Genomic DNA, 26,428 nt, shown 5'->3' with positions numbered 1-26,428 from the left:
ATTTTAAACAAAAACATTCTACAAATTTACACCGAGTTAGGATTAGGATCCACTCATCTAAACACTCACCAATATCATCTAATTTTTTTGGATTGTCAATAACAATTAGCAGTGTCATTGTTATCATCGTCACCGCCATTATTATTAGCATCTGCAACTTCATCGTCAACATGATCATCATTATCATAATTAGCATCATCATTATCATAATTATCATCACATTATCATCTTCAAAAAACACTTGCTTATATCTTTAGCCATTTTAATATATCACTGATAATAAATAATACTTTCTTTTCAGGTCTATGTGAGGAGAGCTTACATTGCTTATGATGTGAATGGTCTACAGCATGCATCACTGAGTGGTGGTCGCTGCGTTCTTCAGTTCCAGTTCATGTTACCTTCATCTCACCCTAATAGGTAAGAGTAGCATTCAACTAACACACAGCCCTGTTAAGTATAAACTAAATTCTAGTTAGACTGAATAAGCAAAGAGACAATTGTGTAAGGTTGATATTCAAATGTTTTTGAAATGTTGATGTAACTTACATCAAATTTGATAAAATCAGCACATCCTGAAATGTAACTGTATTTTACAAGGTCGACACTTTTTCCATGTGTATTTGAGATTGACCTTTTTTCTTTGATATCTATGGCTGTTTGATATGTTTTTAATAATTTTGATATTTATTAATATTATTTTTTTATTGTATCATCAACCTACATCATTATTAACATCATTTCTTAGGTGTGTATTTCTAGGGACTCTCAACTAGGAAGAAAATTTTAATTTCTTCATAAAGTGCAACCTCTCTGTTGTAAAAAGACATTTTGCACTTTCTCAAAATAGGTTTTTGACATTTCATACCTTGAATAATTTGTCCCACTTAAATTTTATTCCGTGGACAAGCAGGTTTCCCCTTCCTCTTAGGACAGATCAGCCTTGAAATGAATCATTTGTCTTTTTTTAATTTGTTGACACTATATTTTCCCTACAGCATCAACTCTCTGAAGATAAGGAGGTAAATTACAGATGTATATGTAATTTGCATATGTAATTTGCATGCATGTAGAAATTATAGTTTTTGCATTATTCTGTTTATCTCTCTTAAGTTGTTATATTTTATGGAGTCTAGCTTCTAGAGGCATGGTTTATTTCTGTTTGTTTTTCTTCGTCATGTTTGTTTTATGACAAATTATTTCAGTAAACAGGAATAAATATAATGAGTTGGTGCACCATGACCTATTATTTTAATTATATCATAGGCAAACGTCAACTGGTAAGTAATTGTAACAGCAATACACTCTCCAAATATGTAGAATTGACCCTTTGAAAAAGAATTGCAAAACACAAGATAATTCTATTGAAAAAAAACTGGAAACTTAAGTTATAATTCGATAAAGATAAATCGGTACATCATCTACCACAAACTATTAAAAACTATTAAAAATTTTGCAACCAAAGATCTTTGTACCTAGTATCTTAGCAACAATATCTAAATGGTGCATAGTGGACTGGTCCATTAAAATTGATACGAGGGCTGATTGTTTTTTAATTATTAACATTATTGTCAATTTTATTGTTGACATTATCATAATAGTTATTAGTATAATCTACACATCTAATATAAAATACTGGCGATATTTAGGACCTCCTTATTATTTTTATCATTAATCATTATCGTTTATTACCATTATTATTCTCAGTGTTATTATTTCTATTGTTACTGTAATTACTATGTTTCATATTTTTAATATAAACTTTACTGCATACAAACTTCATGCTATAACCTGTATTTTACAAGGAGAGATGAAACTAAGAAAGTATAATATATAATTTCAAGCATTGAAATGCACGCCATTATGTTGGGATTCAATATTTCAACATTAATTATGTCATCATCAGGAACTCATCAGAAATCAGGATAGAATTATGGACTCAATGATTTCTATGGTTCACTGCACACACAGTGGTTATCTTTTCTCTTGTGTTAACCAACTTGAATGTTGCTCTTTGCAAGATATGTATATTAAAGTACAAGACTAGACAAATATAATAATAAATAAATAGACATTACAGACTAGAGGGCTGTTCACATTGGAAAAATCTACCTTGGTAAAAGCATACCACTGTGGTACAAAAAAATGAAAAATGAAGTATTGATATTTAGATAGATGAGAATTGAATTGAATTGATTTTTTTTTTAAATATCACTTCAGATATATTTTCTTGAATATATAAAGTTGACCTGACATACAAGACTTGTTTTGTTATGACACCTGACATATGTGTTATGTGATTGCAAATGCTTTATCTTATGGTAGAGGGTGCTATTGTGTTATGTAGCTCTAAATGTTCTTTAACATTTTTCTGTTTCTTAAACAGCAAGACAGCTTCCTTCTCTTTAGTCTTTGGTAATAATCCATGGTGCTAGTGTTAATAATCCATGGTGCTAGTGTTAATGACAGCGTAATGTTAATTTGTAGTTTACAAGATGCCTTCGTAAAAGATACTTTACAAGATATTCAAAATAAAAATGTCTCAGCACACATGACTGAACTTTTTTTGATCTTAAATTTTTCTGATTGTTGTTAGTGGTTTGTTTTTTGCCCTTGTTCTGCTTTGATTTACTTGCTGGAATACAGTTTCTGGATTTGGCAATTTCTGTTTTTCCTAAGCTTTGGTAATAGATTGGTTTTAATATGCGGCTTACCATGCCAAAACCCGTATTAGTGACCAAAACAAGAAAATTAACTTTAATATATTCATATTCTCTATATTATAAGCTTAAAAAGGATGAGTCATTTACTGGAATCAATTTACTATTGTCAAAGTAAAAGCATTACAGCTTCTCTGTACTAAAGTATACGATGCTGCCACATTCTTGTGCTAATTACTCAGTTTAGCATTTGGCTACAGTACACTGGTTTTGGGCTGTCAAACCACAGTGCACTGTGAGCTAGAGTATACATTTTACTAATTTTTAAATACTACTTTCTTACTACTGTTTACCATAATATACTACTGCACTCCAATAATGCAGTTGTTATATTCAAACTGGTAACAATGCAAATTGACTATACTACAGATACAATTTTTTTTGTGATCAATAAATATAAGGTATAAGACTGCATCTCCCATAATGGTTTGCAGTGCTTTATTTTCAAAATGATTACATTGTATAAGCTATTGTTTTACAATTGATAATTAATTTTATATAGGATGGCACAGACCAGGACAAGTCCAATGACTCGAGTGGCAAGCCTCAGTGAAGACATGGTTGACCTTGACCTCGATCATGACGTCAAACTGCCACCATGTCAGCGCATGGGTGTTATGTGTGCCTTCCAGAGTATGGATGAATTTGAGCTGTAAGTTACCAACCTTTTAGGTGAAAAGTAGGTCTTAAGTAATCTGACACGTCTACTTCCTTAAAGCAATGTTAAAATTACCACCAATGTAATATTTAAAGTAATTTTTCAATTTTTCATTTAAATTAACACCTACAAAGTAAATAGGACCATCCATCGCTAGCACCACATGGCTGTGCCAATGCTCAACAATTTTTGATTTTCCAAGGAATGAGTAAAGTTCTATTTTCTTTATGGGGTTGTTCATCTAAAGGAACAGTGTGTGATTCAGATTATATCCAGGTTTCTCACTCATAGACTAAGAATATCACTACCGATTTGTTTAATTTGTTTAGTACAGAAAATTAAATAAATATTAATAATTTGATTAATTTATCAACAGTTTGTTTGAGGAGGTCATTGGGATGTTTATGAAGATGAAATTAGGGGAGTTTGGTGAGGATTTGTATGACAGTCATACAGAAAAGGTAAGTAAATAAAATGTACGCTAGGACTTACTATTTCTACAATATACGAAATGACTGCCCAACATTATATGAAATATTTTCAATAATATATTACTCAATTTCCACAATATACATGTATGAATCCTTTTCTAAAATATATGAATAATTTTCCACAATATATGAACAAGGTTCAACAATATGGATCATTTTTTTTTCACAATATATGAAACATTTTCCTCTCTATATACAAATCATTTTCTCCAGAACGATGTTTTTCATTATTATATAATTATTTGCCAGAATATATTTATTTTTTTTTACAATACATGAATTATTTCTGTAATTTATTCTTTTTACAATCTATGAGTTATTTTCATGCCACATTTGGATGTGTACGAACTGTAGTCTTTGATTTTCTCATGTTTCTAAAACCATTAATACTAGAATTGCACTGATGAGCCGATACATATACTGAACATTGCGATCAATGTCATAGAAGAGAAGGATGACAAGATCCTGTCTGAAAAGTTCTACAAATTCTGTCAAGATAAGGTAAGCCATACACTTGTATAGAAATTATTTGATAATTCTTCTATTGTTGTTAAACTTTTCAGTCTTAAAAATATATTTTTTTCATGTAATTATTTTTGTGGTTTAACTTTTTTTGTTGTTTTTTTTTTATTCCTGTCATAATAACCTTTATTTACACTCAGGGATTATCTTGTTCTGTAGTTTCTTTTACAATAAAAGTCTTGAGTGAATTTTCTTAATTTTTTAATTTTACATCTTTTTTTTTTTCATGACAGGTGGATATGCTAAGAAGCCATGACATTCGTAGAATAACATTTGTTTGCCTGCAGAAGAGGGAATTTCCTAAATTTTTCACATACAGAGCAAGGCTGGATGTAAGTCTTATGAAGTACTAAAATGATGATGATGATATTGATGATGTTGATAGTAAAGAAGTCACATTATTATGAAGGAATGAGTTGATTATAGATAATTTTTACTATTTCATCTTTTATATTTAGTTTGGTGAAGATCCCATTTACCGACACCTTGAGCCTGCTCTGGCTTTCCAACTTGAGATCAACCGTATGAGGAACTTTGACCTGGTTGCCATGGACAAAGCAAGTCACAGGATGCACCTCTATTTAGGGTCAGCTAAGGTCAGTATTATATATGGTTATAGATATAATAATTACTATAATGATTTTCATTTCTGGACAAACCCAACAAAATCCACTGTTCACTTTATGGAAAACCCCTTTTAAAGTATTTGAATCCTTTCATGATGAACTGTTTAGTAATGCTCTGATATATGTTTTGGAAGAGTAGTAACTAAGATATTAAGTTATTCATTTTCTTTACTATCATTTGCTCAGGTTGAAGAAGGTCGTGAAGTGACAGACTACAGATTCTTTGTGCGTGCCATCATCCGGCACTCAGATATGGTTACCAAAGAGGCCTCATTTGATTACCTGAAGAAAGAGGGAGAGAGGATGCTACTGGAAGCCTTGGATGAACTGGAGTTGGCATTCTCCCATCCAAATGTTAGTATAAATTTCTGTTATTCATAATAAGAATAAGCATAGTTTAGTAGATGTTTGCATTTATTTTTTCAGCCAAGGTATATGTTGAGAAATTTAATGTTAGAAATTGTTTAGGGTTAGGGATGCAGTCATAAGATAGATAAAGTGCATGGGTATAATAGAAAGAAAGATTTGAAAAGGATTGTTAAAACAAGAATGGGAGAAACCAAAAAGATCGTTAGGGAGCTTGAATTGATAAAGGAATATAATATATCGTAATTGAATAATTGATTTCACACCTTTTTTCTCAACATTTCAGTCAAAGCGCACAGATTGCAACCATATCTTCTTGAACTTTGTCCCATCTGTCATCATGGATCCGATGAAAATTGAAGAAAGTATGAGGTCAATGGTGCTACGTTACGGGTCGCGATTGTGGAAGTTACGAGTGTTGCAAGCTGAACTCCGATTTAATGTAAAGTAAGTATAACTCATTCCAGGTGCTAATAAAGAAACTTGCAATCTTGATAATGTATAGTTGTAAATTCAGATAACTGTGTGTATACAAAAGCAATGTGTTTTTTTTTTTATTTTCCAAGGTTTATGAACACCTACAGTTATCTGGTTAGAGTTATTTTTTTGTGTCATACTAAGCCTTGGCATTGGGTGTCCTTCCTATTATATTTTAACAAGTTACTCAATTGTAGCTGAGTGAAATGAGAGTTTCCCTAGCGAGGAATCCAAATCATTACTCTTTATTTATTATCTATATACGAAGATGTATTAGATGATATTCTCTTTTTCTTACCATTACAGAAAAAATGCAACTAGTGAACCAATAGCTATGCGCTTCTTCATTACCAATGAGTCAGGTTACAATTTGGACATAAGCTCTTACAGAGAAGTGACTGATATTGCATCTAGCCAGGTAGTGTTATTTATCTTAATTATAGATTTGACTCAAAGCACACAATGAATTGTAATAATTACGAAAGGATAATGAGGAACACAATACTAAAATTATATGGAATTTGTTTTCCTAAAATGATATATATAATGAAAAACAACACATATATATAATATATAAAATAGTAAAACATGACACCAACATCCCAAGATATTAATTGGTAATCACCATTAACATTAAGACACTTTATATTGTCAGTATCCATATACTGTTAATGATTACGAAAACAGCAATTGTATCCATATATAAATTTTCATATTTTAAATCTTCAGATTAAGTTTGTGTCAGAGGGACCCAGACAAGGCCCTCTCCACGGTCGGATGCTTAACATGTCCTACATGACCAAGGACCACCTACAACTGAAGCGCTACAATGCTTCGAAGTTCAGCACAACATATGTGTACGATTTCCCAGATATGTTTAGAAAGGTAAGTCTTCTATACACATTTAATATTTAGAATATAAACACTTATATATTTATCCCTTATTTTGGATACTACTGTTGTTATTATTATTATTATTGCCTTTACAGAATTTGATTCACTTGTGGGACGAGCATAGCAAATTGACTGGCATTAATGAAGAGGCACCAGATGATGTGGTAAGAAATGAATTATTCATCCATCCATCTATTATTTTCTTTTCTTCTATTGATGAATTAACCATTCATCCATCCATCTATTATTTTCTTTTCTTCTATTGATGAATTAACCATTCATCCATCCATCTATTATTTTCTTTTCTTCTATTGATGAATTAACCATTCATCCATCCATCTATTATTTTCTTTTCTTCTATTGATGAATTAACCATTCATCCATCCATCTATTATTTTCTTTTCTTCTATTGATGAATTAACCATTCATCCATCCATCTATTATTTTCTTTTCTTCTATTGATGAATTAACCATTCATCCATCCATCTATTATTTTCTTTTCTTCTATTGATGAATTAACCATTCATCCATCCATCTATTATTTTCTTTTCTTCTATTGATGAATTAACCATTCATCCATCCATCTATTATTTTCTTTTCTTCTATTGATGAATTAACCATTCATCCATCCATCTATTATTTTCTTTTCTTCTATTGATGAATTAACCATTCATCCATCCATCTATTATTTTCTTTTCTTCTATTGATGAATTAACCATTCATCCATCCATCTATTATTTTCTTTTCTTCTATTGATGAATTAACCATTCATCCATCCATCTATTATTTTCTTTTCTTCTATTGATGAATTAACCATTTTGTCCATCAATTATTCTTTTTTAAAAATCTGTAGTCATGTCAGTGAGTAAAACATTAAGAAATATATATTTTGTACTTTTAACATGCTCATAGAGAGCCCACAGTAAAATGAAATTTATATATCTTTATTGTCATTATGTATCGATGTCAGTAATAGAGTTATAATACAATTATATATACAATATAATTATTAAATGTACAAAGTTGAATTATGTCCAGACAAAAATCAAAAAATGTAAATGTTTTAATTTATTTTGTGATACAAATTCCAATTTTCTTCCTAGTATTTGCATTTATAATTAATCATGTACAATGTCACACAGCTAACTTAACAACAGATTATTTTAACTGCCTACCAGGTACCAAATTATACATCTAGTTGGGGAGAGAATAGCGTAGATAAAAATTCTTGACCAAAGAAAAATAGTGATGACATTGGTCACAACCATTAGGTTAAAAGTCTGAACACTTTACCACTGCACCCTATGATTTATGATTCATTGTTCAACGATTATTCATTGATTTCTTTATATGAACATGTCTTCCTCAGATCACGTGCAGTGAGCTTGTTCTCGATGGTAATGGCAATCTGATCACCATGAATCGAATGCACGGCGAAAACACGGTGAGCAAACAGACCCTTTAAAGTTGTCTTGCAGCAATGAAGGGATTTTCCGCATGACTGCTCAGTATTAGATTTTTAAAATCCTGGTACCATGGAAGGCTTTTATTTTTTATAATCCTATTTTTAAGGTCTATACTGGTACTATTGAGATCAGCTTAAAGTATAATCTATAGAAAGTATATCAGTACTATTATTTAATTTGTGATATTCAGTTATTATTAATACTATTATCTTTATGTTGTTAATGAAGGTACCCTCTAACTTTTTATAGTTGTATATTCATAGTAGTTACTTAATATTATGGTATTCTATAGTTATTTTTATATAAGTTAGATTATAAATTATTGTTATTATTATGTATATTATTAAACATTATTTATGTTATTGTTGTTATCATAATTTTTTAGATTGGTATGGTTGCATGGAAGATGACAATCAAAACACCAGAATATACAGATGGTCGAGATGTGGTTGTCATTGCCAATGACATTACACATCAGATAGGATCGTTTGGTCCTCAAGAGGATACTCTTTTTGAGGTGAGCTATATTCAAACCAATGGTAGATTAAGAAGGGGAACTTTTTACAAAGGGATGTAACCAACCAGAATGACTCAAGCAACGAGTAGCAAGCAAAAAATAGGAACCCCTCATAAGTAGCCCCTCACCCAGCCTCAGCTTAGAGGCTTCTTGTTAGAAATAACCAGCACTTAACAAAGCTTCTGCTCAGAGATTGGTTCTGAAAACAATCACTCCCTGACCAAGCAGTTGTTCAGCAATGTATGGTTGCTGGAAACAAAACCCCTTGATTTATGCAGAATCTAAAATTTGTGATAAAAATATGAAAAATAATCAAGCATGTTGGTTTTTGGAATTATTCATGCTTTAATACTATTTCCACTTTCAGAAAGCATCAGAAATTGCTCGTGCCCAAGGAATTCCAAGGATCTATTTATCTGCCAACAGTGGTGCCAGAATTGGTCTTGCGGAAGAAGTAAAACAACTATTTAGAGTAGCATGGACGGATCCAAGTGCCCCAGAAAAGGTCTGTACTTAAATTTTCAATGCAGTCACATGTTTTCAGGATAATATATGATGGACCCATGTCTAGTTTTTTCAATAAACTGATTGCATCATGCATGAATTAGTACACAAAATTCTATCATTCTTTTTGTAATGTTTCGTGTTGGAAATTTCATGCTTATCAAATCTGCTTATGGCGGTGATGATATCTAAACGTGATCACTAACAGTGTATGAAATGGCATTCAAAGTCAATCTTCAATGTACTTCATTGAGTCAAGAAGAATTGTTTTCCAGTTATTAAATTACAATATTAATAATTAATTGTTTGCAGGGCTTCAAGTATTTATATTTGACTCCTGAAGACTACAAGAAGCTGGATGGCTTGAACTCTGTACATGCCATCCATATTGAAGATGAAGGAGAATCCAGATACAAGATTACTGACATCATTGGTAAGAGAGATAAAGTTATCTGTCTGCATTATATACTATTGTGTGACTTGTTTTCTCTTGTTACACATGTACACTACTGATGTTTGTTGTTTCAGTGCAACTGATTGTAAATAATTACTCTTAACTTTTGCAGGCCAAGAGGATGGCATTGGCGTGGAGAATCTGAGAGGAAGTGGAATGATTGCAGGTGGTTCATCTAGGGCCTATGAGGAGATTGTTACCCTCAATATGGTGAGTGTACACTTATGAAGTTTGGTATACTTTTTCAGATTTTGTTTGATCAGAATTTCTCTGATATTGTACACCTACTTCAGACATATCTGATTGAAAAACTCTTATGTGTCTTCATGTCTGTTGAATCTGGACAACATTTATGAAACTTCCTATCTTGAAGTTAACAATTCAATACACCTGTTTGATACAACTACAGATCTTTTCAGATTACATAGTGTACTTTCACATCTACGCAAAAAGTAATCAAATTTTGAATATTCATATACAGGTGACATGTAGAGCAGTTGGTATTGGTTCTTATGTAGTACGTCTAGGGCAGAGGATCGTCCAAGTCGAGAACTCGCCAATTATCCTGACAGGAAACCAAGCTCTTAATAAGGTAACTGTCTATGACTTATTGAATTGTAAAATTTATTAGGTTATTATGCAAAAGTAGACTAGTAAGGAGATTGATCACTCTCTCTGGCGAATCCCATATCTCTTATTACATTTTCTCCTAATGTTTTAGGTTCTTGGCCGTGAAGTTTATACGTCAAACAATCAACTTGGCGGAATCCAGATTATGCACAATAATGGCGTCAGTCACGCAATCGCACGTGACGACTTCCATGGCGTCCACACGATACTCAAATGGCTTTCCTATATGCCTAAGTGCCGGGGTGAGAGTGTTCCTGTTCTACCAAGTGTAGATGTGGTTGACCGAGAGATTCAATTTGTTCCAACGAAGGCGCCTTATGATCCAAGGCATATGCTAGCTGGGCGACCTCACCCAGGTATAATGATATACATTCTCTCACTTCATTAAAACCATTCACATACTGAGCTGATGGTTGAAGAACAGCAGCTATTTAATATTTTTAACAATAGATTGAATTAGTCACCACACCAAAGCCATTATAATGGGCATAACATCAAAACAAACCACTAGGTAGCAGTTTTTTCACACAATAATAAGCCTCCGCTCAAGTAAATTTTGACAGTTTTTGAACTCCTCAAACTTAATTATTTGTACACTATTGTAAAATAACTTATCAAAAAGCTTTGGTGAATATTTATTTAATAAACGTCACAGTATTGACCCCTTAGATTTGAAATGGAGTGAAAGAAACAAATGGAAACTTGAACATTTTTGTATAGCCTCGTCGCGTGAATATGGGCCTAGCCCTAAACTATGTTCTTCTGACTCATTGGCCGTCGTAGTCACAAGAAACATCTTATTCTACAATTCGGCAATTTAAGTTTGTCCAATAGTTTAAATATTTCATACAGATATTGCAACAAAATGACTTGGTGACAGTATTTATGCTAAATATGTACCTCTAAATCAACAACCATCATCTTAGTCAGTGCTGGATGTGGCAAGTCCTTCGCCTAGGCCCCCCTACAAGCCCTCTTGAAATTCTTCATATTTTTAGTCTGAATTTAAATCAGATCAACCTTAATCTCATGAATCTATAAAAAGTATCTTCTACACCAACTTCATTACATTTTAGACGATTTAATAGACAACACTTTCGACTATGCTCAATGCATTAGCATAGGACTTTATGATGTATACAACTTTTAATAGCCACTCAGCCAAATTTTGATGACGTCATCTTTGGTGACTAATTCGGTATATTAGCAGCATATGAGAGCATACAATTAAATGCATACTCAAATATTCACATGCCCATGTAGACCTGTCATACCAAGTATGCCAAAGTGCTTTTTTCCCAGTTATTTATTTGTGATGTTTTTATGTTTTTCTAGATAATGTTAATGACTGGCAATCCGGTTTCTTTGACAAAGATTCATTCATGGAGATAATGCAGCCTTGGGCTCAAACAGTTGTTGTGGGCCGAGCAAAGTAAGTTGTGCTGTAAAAAAAATATGCAAATGAGATTACAGTTCCCAGCAAGATATAGTATACTTCATGATTTGGTTCCTACATATTATATATTTGTTTAGGTCATTAGTCTTGTGTAAATATTAAATATTAACATATTTTAAAAAAAGCAGTTGCCTCCTGTTGTACCTCCCCATTCACCAACAGGGAGGGCTCTGTGCTTTGGCTTTCAGGGGTTCCCGATGCTTACTTTCCCTTATTAATAAACATGAGTCAACTGTGTTACTTGATTTTTATACCCGAGTATATTATAGGATCAAATACTTGTACAAGATAACTAATTTCAATTTGATGTACTTCGCAGCCATTTGAGTATTTGTTCTTTTTCCAATGATTGAGGTAATAATATAGGGGATTTGTATGTTACAAAATGCAGGTATATTATTTAAGTGGCAATCCAGTAAAACTGATTAAATACTTTCTGTCATTTATGTAGGCTTGGTGGTATTCCAATGGGTGTTATCGCTGTGGAAACAAGAACAGTTAATGTTGACATTCCTGCTGATCCAGGAAACCCAGATTCAGAGGCAAAGGTGAGTTCTAATGGTTAACACAGATAATAAAAAATAATATAGTATAAAACTATTTTATTAGTTATGATTGGTTAGGCAGTACAGAGTGTGTAATATATATATAAAAAGTTTATATGCGGAAGTTTACTTAACTATTATCTAATTGCCTTATCTTGTGTGTGTAATAAATTCACTTCCATTTTCATGTTGTGTCAGTTAAAGCAATTGTGTGTAATTGGTTTCAAAGTTGTAGTCTTCCTAAAAGGATTTTGCATTATTTTTATTATTAGGCTATAGCTCAGGCTGGTATGGTTTGGTTCCCTGACTCTGCCTTCAAGACGGCACAAGCTATCAAGGACTTCAACAGAGAACAACTGCCACTCATTATCTTCGCCAATTGGAGAGGCTTTTCAGGTGGAATGAAAGGTAAATAAGGATATCACTTGCTAACTTAATGTTAAAGATGAAACAATTCTATGCAGTTTCACTTAAGAACCCAGTGTTTTACAGTGGCGGCACCAGTGGGTGGGGGGCACAGAGAGGGCAATTCCCCCTCCTCTGTCGGACAGGCCTTGACCCCTGATGCATTTTGCTACATGCTCCACTGCAGCCAAACACAAAATTGCAAAGCTCATGTGTTTAGAAATTTGAGCTTCAGAATTAAAGTATTTAACAAAATAGGTTACTCTATAATTACTTCTTTTTATGAATAGATATTATTTTCAACAAATGCTTACTACTATAATACTTTCCTTAATTGTTTTTCTCTTGTTTCTTGTCACACGTAGATATGTATGAACAGGTGTTGAAATATGGATCATACATCGTAGATGGCTTGGTTGAGTACAAACAGCCAGTGATGGTATACATCCCCCCTAATGGGGAACTGAGAGGAGGCTCCTGGGTGGTTATTGACCCCACAATCAACCCTGAACACATGGAGATGTATGCTGATGTTGATTCCCGGTATGACTTCAAATCCTTTTAAAAAATTGCTTTCTAAAAAAGTTGTTTCTTCAAACCCACATGTATCAATGTCGACTTCAAGGGTTTTCCCTTTAATGAACCGTCAGTATACTAGATTATAGAGCTAAGAATAGATGCAACATGTTATTGAGGGCTATTCCATTTTTTGCAGAGGTGGTGTGCTGGAACCAGAGGGCACAGTAGAGATTAAGTTTAAGAAACGAGATCTGTTGAAAACCTTATGGAGGATCGACACAACATACCGAGAATTGGCAAAGAAATTGCAAAGTAAAGAATTAAGTGAAGAAGAGAAGAAAGGTAAGAGTTTTCAGGGGACAGAGGATGTAATACTGTACATGAGGGAAGGGACATAGTGGTAGAGCACACGGAGGAAAAACCCAGGGGAAAACACAGGAGGGAACATAGGGGAAAGTTACAGATGGGATCACTTGTTCACCTTTAATTAATTTATTTAGAATTTATTTAACCAGGATAAAGTTACATTTAATGAATAAACCTTAAAGCTACAAAGAAAAGAAAATGAATTACATTGTTATTTACAGTGGTGCTGTACAAAATGTAAAAAGTTATAGAGATATTAAATGGATATAAAAAATTCAAAACATTAAAAATGTATGATTGAAATAAGGGTGATATATAATACATTACTAGAATGTAACAGCTAAACTGGAGAATAATTTATTATATATTTGGTTTTATAAGTTGAAGAAGACCAGAGAACTGGTCAGAAATTTCTCTGAAAATAAATAATTGTTCACATGACTCCTTGCTACAATTTCTTGTGTCATCGCCTATTATATAATTTCAAGAACACACATGGATTTACTATGATATATATTAAGCTAAGATACCTTTGCATCACATTCAATTTATTATTCCTGTTTAGATATTAAGGCAAAAATGCTCAAGAGAGAGGAGTTACTTCTACCAATCTACCACCAAGTCGCTGTCAACTTTGCAGACCTACATGACACCGCAGGAAGAATGCAGGAGAAGGGAGTTATATCGGTAAGTTTAAGGACATTACTTCCTCCCTCTGATTCTTTGCATCATTAACTTAATAAATCTGTTGCTTGTCAGATAAATTTTACTTCTGTTTTTATGGTAAATTTATTAGAATTAAAACTTCTGATACTCATCAATTAAATGAACTCCGACTTGTAATTTCAGGAAAGCTTACATTGGAAGAGCTCTCGTAAATTTTTCTACTGGCGTTTGCGTAGACTTCTTCTGGAATACAAGGTTCGTGATCTGATTCGTAAAGCCAATAGTACACTCTCAAACGTGGAGATTAAATTCATGATTCGTAGATGGTTTGTTGATGACCAAGGTGCCCCGAAGGTATGTCAATAGTGTTTTTTTTAACAATTGATAATTGGTTAAACAGGTTTGTCATTAACCTAGTTAATAACAAACCGGCTTTGTTATTAACCTGGTTCATAACTTTTGAACCCTGTCAAACTGCAATAGAATTCTTTACATCACAGCACATATAGATCATGTATTATACTGTTAACCATTAATTGTATGGGTTTTTTTTTGTTAACAGGCTTATCTCTGGGACAATAACCAAGCTGTTAGTGAATGGCTATTGGACCAAGAAAAGCAACAGGCTACTAAAGGTCATTCCAGTATTTTGGACAACATAAACTCAGTGAGACGTGACCAACTTATCCACCAGATTCGCAAGTAAGTTTAGGTCAGCAACAGTGGTCCACTAAGCTTGCTGGTTAGAATATTTATATTATATAAATATATAAATATTGAGGCATGTGGTGGTGTAAGACCTAGTGTTGCCATACATGTTGAGGCATGCAGCAGTAAAGGTCTAGTGTTTCAAACCTTAGATTAATAGGAGCATGTAATGTTATGGTCTGGGTTTCCGATAATAGGAGCATGTCGTGGTGTGGCCTAGGATTTTAAATTTTAGGTTAAGAGGGACATGTGGTGTATAGCCTTGGGTTTCCAATCTTAGATTAGTAGGAGCTTGTTGTGGTGTGGCCTAGGGTTTTAAATTTTAGGTTAGGTGGGACATGTGGTGTATGGGCTGAGGTTTCCAATCTTAGATTAGTAGGAGCATGTTGTGGTGTGGCCTAGGTTTTCCAATTTTAGATTAGTAGGAGCATGTTGTGGTGTGGCCTAGGGTTTAAAATTTTAGGTTAAGAGGGACATGTGGTGTATGGGCTGAGGTTTCCAATCTTAGATTAGTAGGAGCATGTCATGGTGTGGCCTAGGGTTTTTAATTTTAGGTTAGGTGGGACATGTGGTAGTAAGGCCTAGCTTTCCAATCCTAATCTGTGATGCAGTAGAAAAACTTTTAGCTTTATGATAACCTATTTCTAAATGTACCATTGTCCCCCTTTTAACAGCAACAGTAAAATTACCATCCCTTTTCACCTACAATCATCACCAACTGTTCAACATATCCAAATCAATGTACTGACCCTTCTGTATGGACTTATGTAATGCCAACTATACCAAGCCATTCAACAGATAGCCTGTGTTCCTCATTGTTAACACTCAAATTCAGCACTAAAATCTCCTTTCTTTGCACTTTGACCTCATTGCTTTATTAAAAAATATAAATTCTTTTTTCACAGATTGGTAAATGAAAACCCAGAAGTCATAATGGAAACCATAGTGCACATGACCCAGAAAATGACACCATCCCAGAAGGCCGAGATCGTTTGTGTATTATCAACCCAGACAGAAGATGATTCAGATAGTAGTTAAGTCCCAACGCTAAACGTTTTAGATTTTCTGAAAATCTAAAACAGCACAATTGCACCTGATCAGATTATATGCTACTTTTAAAATAATAATGTATATTTTTATTGGGTGATGTGAAAGACAGATTCATAAATATTAATATTAAAAAAATAATTAATTTATTCCTCATAGAGTTTCTGTTAGGGATTGAGATCATTTTAAAATAAAACAAGTATTTATTACAATATCCTTGCAGATCGTAGTAAGGCTGAATGCTATATAAGTTATGGAACAATAGAATTACTGAAAATATGAGGCTCTGATCATCTCTCAATATGCAGAATTTGATCATAAAAATCAGAAAACAATAGTGTGATATTTTTTGCAATAAATTGTGCGAGTTTTGGGTAATGCTTACAGGCAAGATTCATGTGAGATATATGCAAGAACATGCAATTGTACACATGATTCTTTTGACATATATGCAAGATTTAATTGGAATTGAGTGTCAAGATAATACTAAAAATAATATCACAGCATAAATGTGCTATTGTATGTAAAATACATTCCTATGCAATTTACTATATCCTTATTGTTAACATAATAACCATTGTTTATATAATTACAAAGGAGTTATTACTACATCCCAACCCATTGTGTTCTATCAGTGTAAATTTGAAAACTCCAAAACCTTTATTGCCTTTAGTTTTATCCTACATTATATATGTAGTCTATTTAACCTATAACCTCTTGTCACATTTTCAGGTTACAGCCTTCTTGTGCTGGCATTCTGCTTTGATACCTCAGGGATTTAATAACCAAAATTGTTGATACAAATTTCTCAATTCATAATACAAAGCTAGAAATTTGTATATTGATATGTATTGATGTATGTTTTTTGATCGAACTTTTATTGGAAATGGTTACTGACAATTACAAAAACTTGTGCTTTTGGAGCTAAATTATACTTCATAATAATAATACTACATTTTCACTGCACGAGGTTTCCTCAGATTTACATGCTATATAGTACTTTCTAGCAAAATTATGACCATAGCAATTAAATCTCAGTTGTGGAAATCAAGCAGTATATTTAAAAACCAACATAAAACTAAATTAGCTGTGGATTGTAGTGTCCCACCATACAATTCATCCTTATAAATGCAAATTTTTGCTTTACTCTAAACATATATGTTCAGTTATTGTATTGAGTTTTTTTGTTAATTCAACTAATTAGTGAAGCAGTGAACCTTAAGTTATTGTTGAAAGTACTGTAGTTAATACCTCATGGTAATTTCTGGTTTGTTGAAATGTTGCCTGTATCTCTTTTTGCTTCTGTTCACCTAGGAGGGGAGGCAGATTCATGCATCTTATGGTGAGCCCATAATTTTGTACTGCTATCTCCAAATGTTTCCAAATCTGGTCTTATTTATCATGTTATATTTTTGTTCGCCCATACTGTATTACTGTCAAAGTGTACCTGACATATAATTGTGATTTGCCCATGTATGTGTATATGTGTATATGAAATCATAATGCCCATGTGTGTAGTTCACACACATTTCTCAATTAAACATCATAATGTGGAGAGAGCTTTAATCTTATTACTTCGATAATATCATTGTTGTTTACACAGTCTGTTGGTGGCGCATGGAAGTACGAAAATAGTGTGATAAACACAAAGTTGCTAGTATATATGTCCAGCCAGCGTATTGACAAGTTAATAAAATGTGTAGCTTAAGGGTAAACATACACAATAAATTTGATATATAATAGTTATTTAAAATTTATATAATTTTGGGAAGTGCCTATTTTGCTAAATGGGTATATTAACATTTCGTCATAAAATGTGGTGCAATTTAAGGTAAAACATATTTGGTGTGTTTTATTTCTGAATTTGATTGTAATGTGATGTTTACAGTAAACCATGTCCAAATAATTTCACCTGTAGTATTATTTATCCACGATCCATTACTGAAAACTGGTTGCAATACTAAAAGTAATTTAATAGTGAGCCCTCTATAGTTAAAATGCATCACATGATGGGAAATTAAATTGTCCAATTGATGAGATTAATTTCTGTGTTGAAATGTTATTTTGTGCTTTAATGTAGATTGTTGTTTTACTGACGCTTAGCTATACAGTATGTCCTAGAACCAAATAGTGGTTATAAGAGGGATTCATGGTAAATTGAAAGACCTACAACAGAGTCCCATTCTGTTAATAAGTTTACAGCCATAAGCTTAAGTGATTTAAAAGTGGATAAATTTCAACATTAGCTAACTAGACCTGAACTAAATAGCTTACCTTCATATCCAGCCTGGTCATAATATTAGCCCTATGTTGTAATCCTTAGTACCTGTGCATGTATAAAGTTGCTTTAATACAATATTTGGTGAAATATTGTATAAAAACTAAATGAACCAATTTGGTGAAATGAAACACAGAGGGAAGTTCTTTTTTCCAAAGTGAGAAGTTTTCTGGTGCTTTTAATAGTTTGATTAAAAATGTCCAAGCTGTAGTGCTTATATTTAGGACAAAGTCCAAATAGAAAAAAAAAAAAATAAAAATAAAATAATAATGAAAAAGTAAATAAATAAATAATAATAATAAAAAAAAAAAAACTAAAGAAGTAGTTATTTAAAATTTGATGCTGCCTGTCATACACAAGAAGAAGAATACAAATATAAAACATTTAATTCGTAAACATACAAAGTTTTAAATTGAGATACTGTACTAATATGGTCATAATTACAATGATACATAAATCTAAACTTTCATTTGAAAATTGATTTTATATGATTTTTGAATAATCATTATAGGTCCAAATTCTGTACACTAGGCTAGTAGTAGAGTGGTGCATACATACAAATAGTATACATTCATTCAAAAGAGAATGAAAAATTTACGTTAACAGATTGAATCATAACTAACATTGAAGAATTAGAAGGTCGGAAATCTCTGATTCAGTCCTATTTTTAGTATTATGACGACATCTTTTTACCATGATGGCGGGCTATACTTTAGATCCCGTTTTAAAAATTATTTGTACCGTAAACCGGTCGACAATTTATTATCGTAGGTCACTACCGCATACCTCCCTGGGCACAGTACCGCAGGCCTTATTAAATTGTTTGATGTTAAATTGTATAGGGTAATTAAACACATCATTATCGGTGTGTATTCCTTATATATGATACATAAATAAAAATAATTACTTAAAATGATATGTGTATTAATATTAAAAAAAGAGAAAAAATTGTATACTTGAACAAGACGCAGTACCCGGAATTGAAAATATACGGGAACCACATAAGTGTGCGCCCTCTGAAGATGAGCTTTTGTAGAAACAATTAGCCGAAAACGACGGCTACGACATCGAAAATTAACGTACTGTTGGTGTTTACCACATTTTTGGTGAGATTATTTGCTTTTAATCTTATTAAACTAGACTGGTGGTAATTTAATCTTAGTCTTGTAGTGTAGCTCACTTTTCAGAGCCGAGCAAACTAGTGTAGACGTGACGTCAAGGCCTAGGAAGAGAAGAATGTAGGCATAGGGACTAGTCTAGGGAATGGACGGTTTCCTTGAACGAGGGAGTATCAATTCAAACAGGAAGTGATCCATAGGCCTAGGCATACTTTTTTTTATATATACTCTGTCAGTCCGGGCCTTAGTCCTAGATCTTGTAGGGTTTTTTAGCTTAATACAGTAGAACCCCTATTATTTTGGGAACCCTTTGTCTTTTGGGACCAAAAAAAATTCCATCTCTTAAATTTAACAAAAAGTAACAAATTGTAACAAAGTAGGCCCATATCGGCCGATACCTATAGCGGCCGCCCTCCAGAACGGCCGCCAATGCGTGTATATGTATGGAACGCCGATGACGCATTCACAATTAAGGATACAATACCGCTCGCTAAATACAAAGCTTTCGAGTCATCTAGGCCCAGTCAACTCGGCCCTCTTTTTCATTTTATATATAGGCCTACACACTATATAAAACTACTTAATAATAATAATAACTATTGAAAAAAATTAATAAATTGAAGTCACATTAAGAATTGTAAACATCATAAAAATATAATAAAACCATTGCTTCAATCAAACCTTTCGATAGATTGAAGTTCTTCTCCAATAAAGTATGGTATTCGTTTCTTCTTATTATTATATATAAAGCTAGTTCGGATTTTATCTATTATATCATAATTTATATATAGGCCATATATATTTAAATATGCATACATATATATAATTTATATAAGAATAGGTTGAAAATTGGTTTCCTCCACTGAAGTATTTCTAAAGTACATACATATGATTTTTGTTTCTTAATTATATATACTCAAATATGTACACGATTCATGCCATCAATTCAATCGTTTGTTGCTCAGTAAAAAGCAACAATACTAATATTGTTTCATTATTGATTATATAGGCCATATATATATATATATTATATCATGATTAATATATAGGCCACATATATTTAAATATGTATACATATATAATTTATATAAGAATAGGTTGAAAATTGGTTTCCTCCACTAAAGTGTTTCTAAAGTTCATACATATGATATTTGTTTCTTAATTATTTATACTCAAATATGTACACGATTCATGCTATCGATTCAATCGTTTGTTACTCAATAAAAAGCAACAATACTAGAGTAGTAGGGTTTAAAGTTAACGTTACCACGGAGACGTTATTGATATCTTTTGTCTTATCTGGTAAAGCAAGCATGTTCATTGTCTAGCCAGAGTGAATTGATAATTCCCTACTCCAGTAGTTGTGTAACAAAAACATTTTGTTTGAAATTGTGTATGAGAAAACATTTACTGAAAAAATAGAATAGGCCCTATGCCAGTTTACAAAACAAGACCTTATTATGTTCTTGAAAGTACGTATGGCGAAATACTTTATTATTAAGATTCATTGTTTTACGAAGTAGTTTTAATAGCATAATTTTTAGTAAAGAAGTGTTTATTTTATCCTGCAAAATATTCTAAGTTGAAACTTTATTGCTTAGAAGAAATTTAATTTAACTATAGCTGTAACTTATCAAGAAACATGATTTGTATCTTAGAATAAAGTATATAATTAATTAATCCTGCATTATAATTATATATGTACGATTAAACAAGCGTACCTATTGCAAGACGATTATACATTCCAGAAAAGTGATTGATTGGTTACCGTATTTAAATAATTAATTAATTAATAATTAAATCTAGGCATGAATGGAAATACATTGCTTTAAATAGGTATCAATTTGCCAGTATTGAAGTTGCCTAGTAATAATTAATTCAGTGAAAAACGTTCTCACAAGTGGGGTCCAGTGATACTCTTGGGAGAATAAAGAAAGTTTTGAAAGCCGCCAATTCAAGGATGTTATCGGAGACGAAGTCTTTGTACGCCGCCAATTCAGGAATGTCATCGGAGACAAGGAAAGAATGTCAAATGCTGAAAATAGCCGACTGGCTTGATCTCTGTACATGGAAATTGTACGAACATGTGCGATGGTTCAGGAATGTAGTTGTTACCCGAGTTGTTTGCCTATACAGACCTTATAATGTAGGGTCTGTGGCCATGGCCTATATTACGTGTTGTTTTCTTGTCTCTTAATTATTTTACAAGCTTAATACAGACAATGATTATGATCATTAACCTCTGTTGTGTGTTATAACCGTATTATTGCTCGTTAAACCAGGTTGAACTTTTAATCGGTTGGTGAATTCGCATTAGGTTATTCATCAATCGGCAGACACTGCACACTCGTTCTGCACGAATGGGCATTTTTTGCCCTATCTAAATACAAGCGTAACCACGGAAAGGGGCATTCCACAGTAATTGCGACATGCATTGAAAATTTTCAAATTGTGTTTTATATATGATGTTTGACATTTTCAGAAAATAGATAAATTGAATTATATGAAACCAAAAAAAAAAAATAAAAATTATTGATATTTTGGAAAATATTTTACGTTAAATATGGAAAATGCAAATTTTATGTTGCGGACATTACATTTGAATATTGCTTGTATTTTTTGTAAAAAAAAAATTTCATAAAAATTTTGAGTTGGATATGTTTATTAGATGTACTCTTTTTAATTTGTAATGGGTATTTAATAAATTCCTTCAGATATTAATTTCATAATTCATGTCTTATATCATAAATGTAAGTCCGGGACATTTTTAGTACATTTTTTTAAGTTTTTATATAGTTATAGTGCAAAAAAATTATTCAAATTTTAATTCCTCTTTTAATTTAATATATACTAAATGTACCAAAATCTAAAAAAAAAAATATATATATATATATATATGATAATTTTCATATTAAAATTTTGTCCCGGACATTACATTATGTCCCGGACATTACACTTTACTATCAAAACAATATTTCAGTTTAAATTTTGGCAAGTGAAAAAGTAAATATTTGATTATTACACATCATTTGTATATTTTTAGGAGTTTTTTTACAATAATTTGATGCTACAAAGCTTGTAGATTTGTTAGTGTCTTAATTTGCAAATGTACAAACTAAGATTTTAATTTTTGGGTGTTGCTGGGAAAAATAACACCAATACCTGTATAACAAAAAGGCTATTTATACAAATAAGCAATTCTAACAAAAGCCAAATTTGCATTTGAACAAACTAAGATAGTTTATTTTCAATAGTTAGGTGACAGTGTATCATGAATTCAGATGTCTGAACTAGTTACATTGTGTACATGCTTTGAGGTGCATGTACACAAAAATGGCTCCCAAGACCAGTACAGAACGGTCTAGAGCACACAGAGAAAGAATTCAAACCAACCAGTTAGCTTATAATGAATACAAAGAGCATGACAGAAGAAGAAAAAACTGTATTTGAAAGCATATTTTGACTTTATTTTTTCATTTACACTTGTTTTTATGGCTCTGTTGTAGGTGAGACAAAATTGTAATGTCCGGGACATTTATAAATGTAATGTCCGCAACGCAGATAATCGCTTATATACAACGAAATATTACATTATTTTATTTTATTTTTTTTGGTATGGCAAGAAGAACTATCTAAATATGTAATATATGAAGGAATATTCGATATTTCAAGAAACAGCACAGGATTTTTTATTTATATTTATGTTGTCAAAAGCCATGTCGCAATCCTGTAATGTCCGCAACACGGACATAATTCGATTTTACAGTCACACTATAATATTTTTTTTCATTTTTTTAATACAGACTTAAACTTCAGTCTGTAAGCAATAATTGACCAAAAAATAAAATGTTTCCCTTCAGTGGTTTACTAGATATAGAATTTTAAATTCTCTTAAATGTAATGTCCGCAACAAAAAAATACTGTGGAATGCCCCGAAACTTGTATTTCTATTGTTATCTTCTCTATGTCTCTATGAAGGGCGTTTACAGTTAAAGTTCTGGATTTTAGGGCGATGTTTTCGTGCTTCAAATCAATCATTTGATCATTTAAGAACGTATAGGAATAGACATAATATACAACGAAACATAAAGCATCAAATACTGTAAACTTTAATAATATTACAAAAAATATAATAAAAATCCACTGTTTTTTTTTTGGTTTTTTTTTCTAAAATAATTCACGGAATCATTGAAAAATGCAATGCCGGTCGGCACACTGTCAGCGTCGGTTGGAAGGGGCATAAAAAACTTTTTGTGGCGTTTATATACTTTCTGCTTCAAAATCAATCAATCATTTAAGAACGTATTATAGGCCTAGACATAATATACAACGAAACATAAAGCATCAAATACTGTAAGCTTTAATATTATATAACGAAAAATATAATTTGGCAGTATATTAATATTATTAACATTCTTTTTCTTTCTCTTCTTCAATATATGCATCGACACTGTAATATTAAAATAATAAAATCCGTTGGTTTGATTATCAACATATAAATTCGTTTGTTTCAAATAGATAAAATGAAATATATTATGAATCTTAAAACATTTATTAACTTACACAAACCTAATAAAATCCAATGTTTTGTTCGCAAACTCATCGCAGTATTAATTCCATTGAATTGCTTAAAACGACATTAATTAATTTGCAGTAAAATACCTGATAATACAACATGATTATTAACATATGATTGCATATATAATGTACATTCGTTTGTTTTAAATAGATAAAACGAAATAGCCATAACAATAAAACACGAAATTATGGATACTGTAGCAGCAATAGCTTTGCGCCTACTTGGTCTTCCAAACAAATATATCTCGGCCGAACTACTGTACACTGTACTGCATTGTGAATGCATCATCGGCGTTCCATACATATACACGCATTGTCGGCTGTTCTGGAGGGCGGCCGCTATAGGTAGCGGCCGATATGGGCCTAATTCATTGTAATCGAGCCATCTCCCGAGTAATTCCTACCGATATATAAAGCATTCACACGCATCTGTAAGGTAATGCCAAGGTCGTGTAAAATTTATTCAGGGTTTTTTCAATGAATCATTTTTTCCCCCTACTGCAATATAGACCTAGTTGAGAACCTGTCACAGATGGACTGTTGAACTCACCACCACAGTAGATTGTTGTTGCGTTGAAATTCCTGCGCATGCGCAGATCCATCCATGCTACATCTCGGAAGCTTTACCAGCCTCAGCGAGGCTGGTAAAGATTACCGAGATGTTCTGAGATTATACAAGGATATTACTAGTTTTAGGCTATGTTCACACACGGCGAAAGACTGGCATGGCTTACGCCAGGCGTAAGCTAATCAACGGATTAAAATTCCAAAGTGTTCACACAAATGCCGTTCGTTAAACTAGTAGTAATATAGGCCTATTGGGGAATAGTTTTCGGTTTTAAATAATGGGTTCTTAACTGTAGTAAAATTAACAGTGTATCATGAAAACTTTTAAATCTGTGATGTTTATTGGATTTTAAATGAACAATTTTACTTCTGATTTTTCAGCTAGCATTGAACAGTTGTTGGTGACACAATCAACAAATCATACATTATAACTAAGTAAAATGCAATAGAAAAAGAACCCCTTTACCATGGAAAGAGACTGGTCAATCCCTTGAAATGAGCTCAAAGCATTCAAGCATCACTGGCGTTAGCTCAGTGGCGTTAGCTAATCTGGGGTCTGCAGGTAGTGTTAATAACGCCAAGGACGTGGCGTAGTGAGTGGCCTTAACAACGCCACTGCCTAGTTCACACATAAAGGCGTACGCTACCCCAAGCTTAAGCCAGCCTTATGCCGTGTGTGTGAACATAGCCTAAGTTAGATACTGTATTATAGTCTTAGTACGTTGCCAAGTATAGCTCAATGCTGTCTCATGGTCACATGCTTCTCGATATGACCAAGGTGATATTAGTCCAAGTCAGGTGATGTCACTAGTAAAGATAACTATAGACCAATTGCTCTTGTGTGTGTCGCATCAAAAGTCTTTGAATTTCTTTTAATTGACCTTGCGGTTGACACTCTTTGTGCAGCGGGGTAACAAGTACTCATTTGAATTCTCTGTTTCTAATGGGGTCTGAGAGGGAAGCGTAATGTCACCGCTTCTATACAATGTATATGATTCTCTAAACGAAAAGCTTAATAATTGTGGTGTTGGATGTCAACGTGCAGATATGGTTTTTAATCACCTTAGCTATGCTGATGATATCGTATTACTATCTCCATCTTTATGTGGGCTTCAAAGGCTACTTAATGTGTGCGAAGCTCATGCTTCTACTCATGATATTTTATTTAATCTGTAAAAAGTCGATGTGTATGTATTTTTGTTCAAAGGCACGAAAACTCCAGGTGATCCCGTTACTACCCTATATGGCAAACGTTTAAATTATGTTAAGTTGTTTACATATTTAGGCCACTTACTTATAACTGATCTGAATGATGATTTTGATATATCACGACAATATAGGTCTCTATGTATAAGCGCAAATAGTCTCAGAATACGATTCTATAAGTTCACAGATCAAGTTAAATTCATTTTATTTAGGAGCTACTGTACGAATATGTAGGCATACTGTGTCAACCTATGGTCCAGCTACAAACACAAAAGCATAGATTCTTTAAGTTTGCTATAACAACGCACTAAGAATACTCCTAGGAAAATCAAGGTCGTGTAGAGTATATTATTACAAAATCAATGCATGGATTTATGTGCCGACTTTATTTATCGGAAAACAGTCTGATAAAGTCCACTGTTAATCATCTAATTGAAAATTCAAAAATGATACTAAAATGGAATTATTTATTATACATTAAGATGATTACTATTGAAACTTGTAAAATAGGCCAGACCTATTTTATTTTTGTGTTGTTGCATCTGCTAGTTTATGTAAGCCTGAGACAAATGCCTCAGTGTATACGTACATATTCTCCTCTATTTCAATCTCATTTGCTTTGTATTTGTTTTGCTATGGACATT

The 26,428-nt window shown here is 32.5% G+C and overlaps 1 protein-coding gene across 1 annotated transcript in view; it reads left to right on the top strand.

Annotated features, from left to right (window-relative positions):
• LOC117114083 (acetyl-CoA carboxylase-like) overlaps window positions 1-17,233 on the top strand; it is a 32,735-nt gene extending 15,502 nt beyond the window's left edge. Inside the window, exons 24-51 of the mRNA XM_033257625.1 lie at window positions 302-420; window positions 999-1,022; window positions 3,223-3,372; window positions 3,755-3,839; window positions 4,263-4,370; window positions 4,625-4,723; window positions 4,850-4,987; window positions 5,204-5,371; window positions 5,670-5,830; window positions 6,167-6,278; window positions 6,590-6,745; window positions 6,850-6,918; window positions 8,124-8,198; window positions 8,606-8,737; window positions 9,105-9,242; window positions 9,554-9,674; window positions 9,808-9,905; window positions 10,177-10,287; window positions 10,417-10,681; window positions 11,661-11,757; window positions 12,233-12,329; window positions 12,599-12,734; window positions 13,097-13,274; window positions 13,447-13,592; window positions 14,182-14,303; window positions 14,466-14,636; window positions 14,845-14,984; window positions 15,896-17,233. Of these exons, the coding sequence (XP_033113516.1) occupies window positions 302-420; window positions 999-1,022; window positions 3,223-3,372; window positions 3,755-3,839; window positions 4,263-4,370; window positions 4,625-4,723; window positions 4,850-4,987; window positions 5,204-5,371; window positions 5,670-5,830; window positions 6,167-6,278; window positions 6,590-6,745; window positions 6,850-6,918; window positions 8,124-8,198; window positions 8,606-8,737; window positions 9,105-9,242; window positions 9,554-9,674; window positions 9,808-9,905; window positions 10,177-10,287; window positions 10,417-10,681; window positions 11,661-11,757; window positions 12,233-12,329; window positions 12,599-12,734; window positions 13,097-13,274; window positions 13,447-13,592; window positions 14,182-14,303; window positions 14,466-14,636; window positions 14,845-14,984; window positions 15,896-16,028 (3,549 nt within the window). The 3' untranslated portion in view covers window positions 16,029-17,233. The remainder of the gene's footprint in view (window positions 1-301; window positions 421-998; window positions 1,023-3,222; window positions 3,373-3,754; window positions 3,840-4,262; window positions 4,371-4,624; window positions 4,724-4,849; window positions 4,988-5,203; window positions 5,372-5,669; window positions 5,831-6,166; window positions 6,279-6,589; window positions 6,746-6,849; window positions 6,919-8,123; window positions 8,199-8,605; window positions 8,738-9,104; window positions 9,243-9,553; window positions 9,675-9,807; window positions 9,906-10,176; window positions 10,288-10,416; window positions 10,682-11,660; window positions 11,758-12,232; window positions 12,330-12,598; window positions 12,735-13,096; window positions 13,275-13,446; window positions 13,593-14,181; window positions 14,304-14,465; window positions 14,637-14,844; window positions 14,985-15,895) is intronic.
• The last annotated feature ends 9,195 nt before the right edge of the window (window positions 17,234-26,428 follow it).

This window comes from Anneissia japonica, unplaced genomic scaffold, assembly GCF_011630105.1.
Source record: "Anneissia japonica isolate Jap-2015-1 unplaced genomic scaffold, ASM1163010v1 scaffold288030_len866700_cov218, whole genome shotgun sequence".
In the NCBI taxonomy this organism is placed as follows: domain Eukaryota; kingdom Metazoa; phylum Echinodermata; class Crinoidea; order Comatulida; family Comatulidae; genus Anneissia; species Anneissia japonica.
Note: the sequence above shows the minus strand (reverse complement) of the source record. Positions and strands in the feature narration are given on the sequence as shown.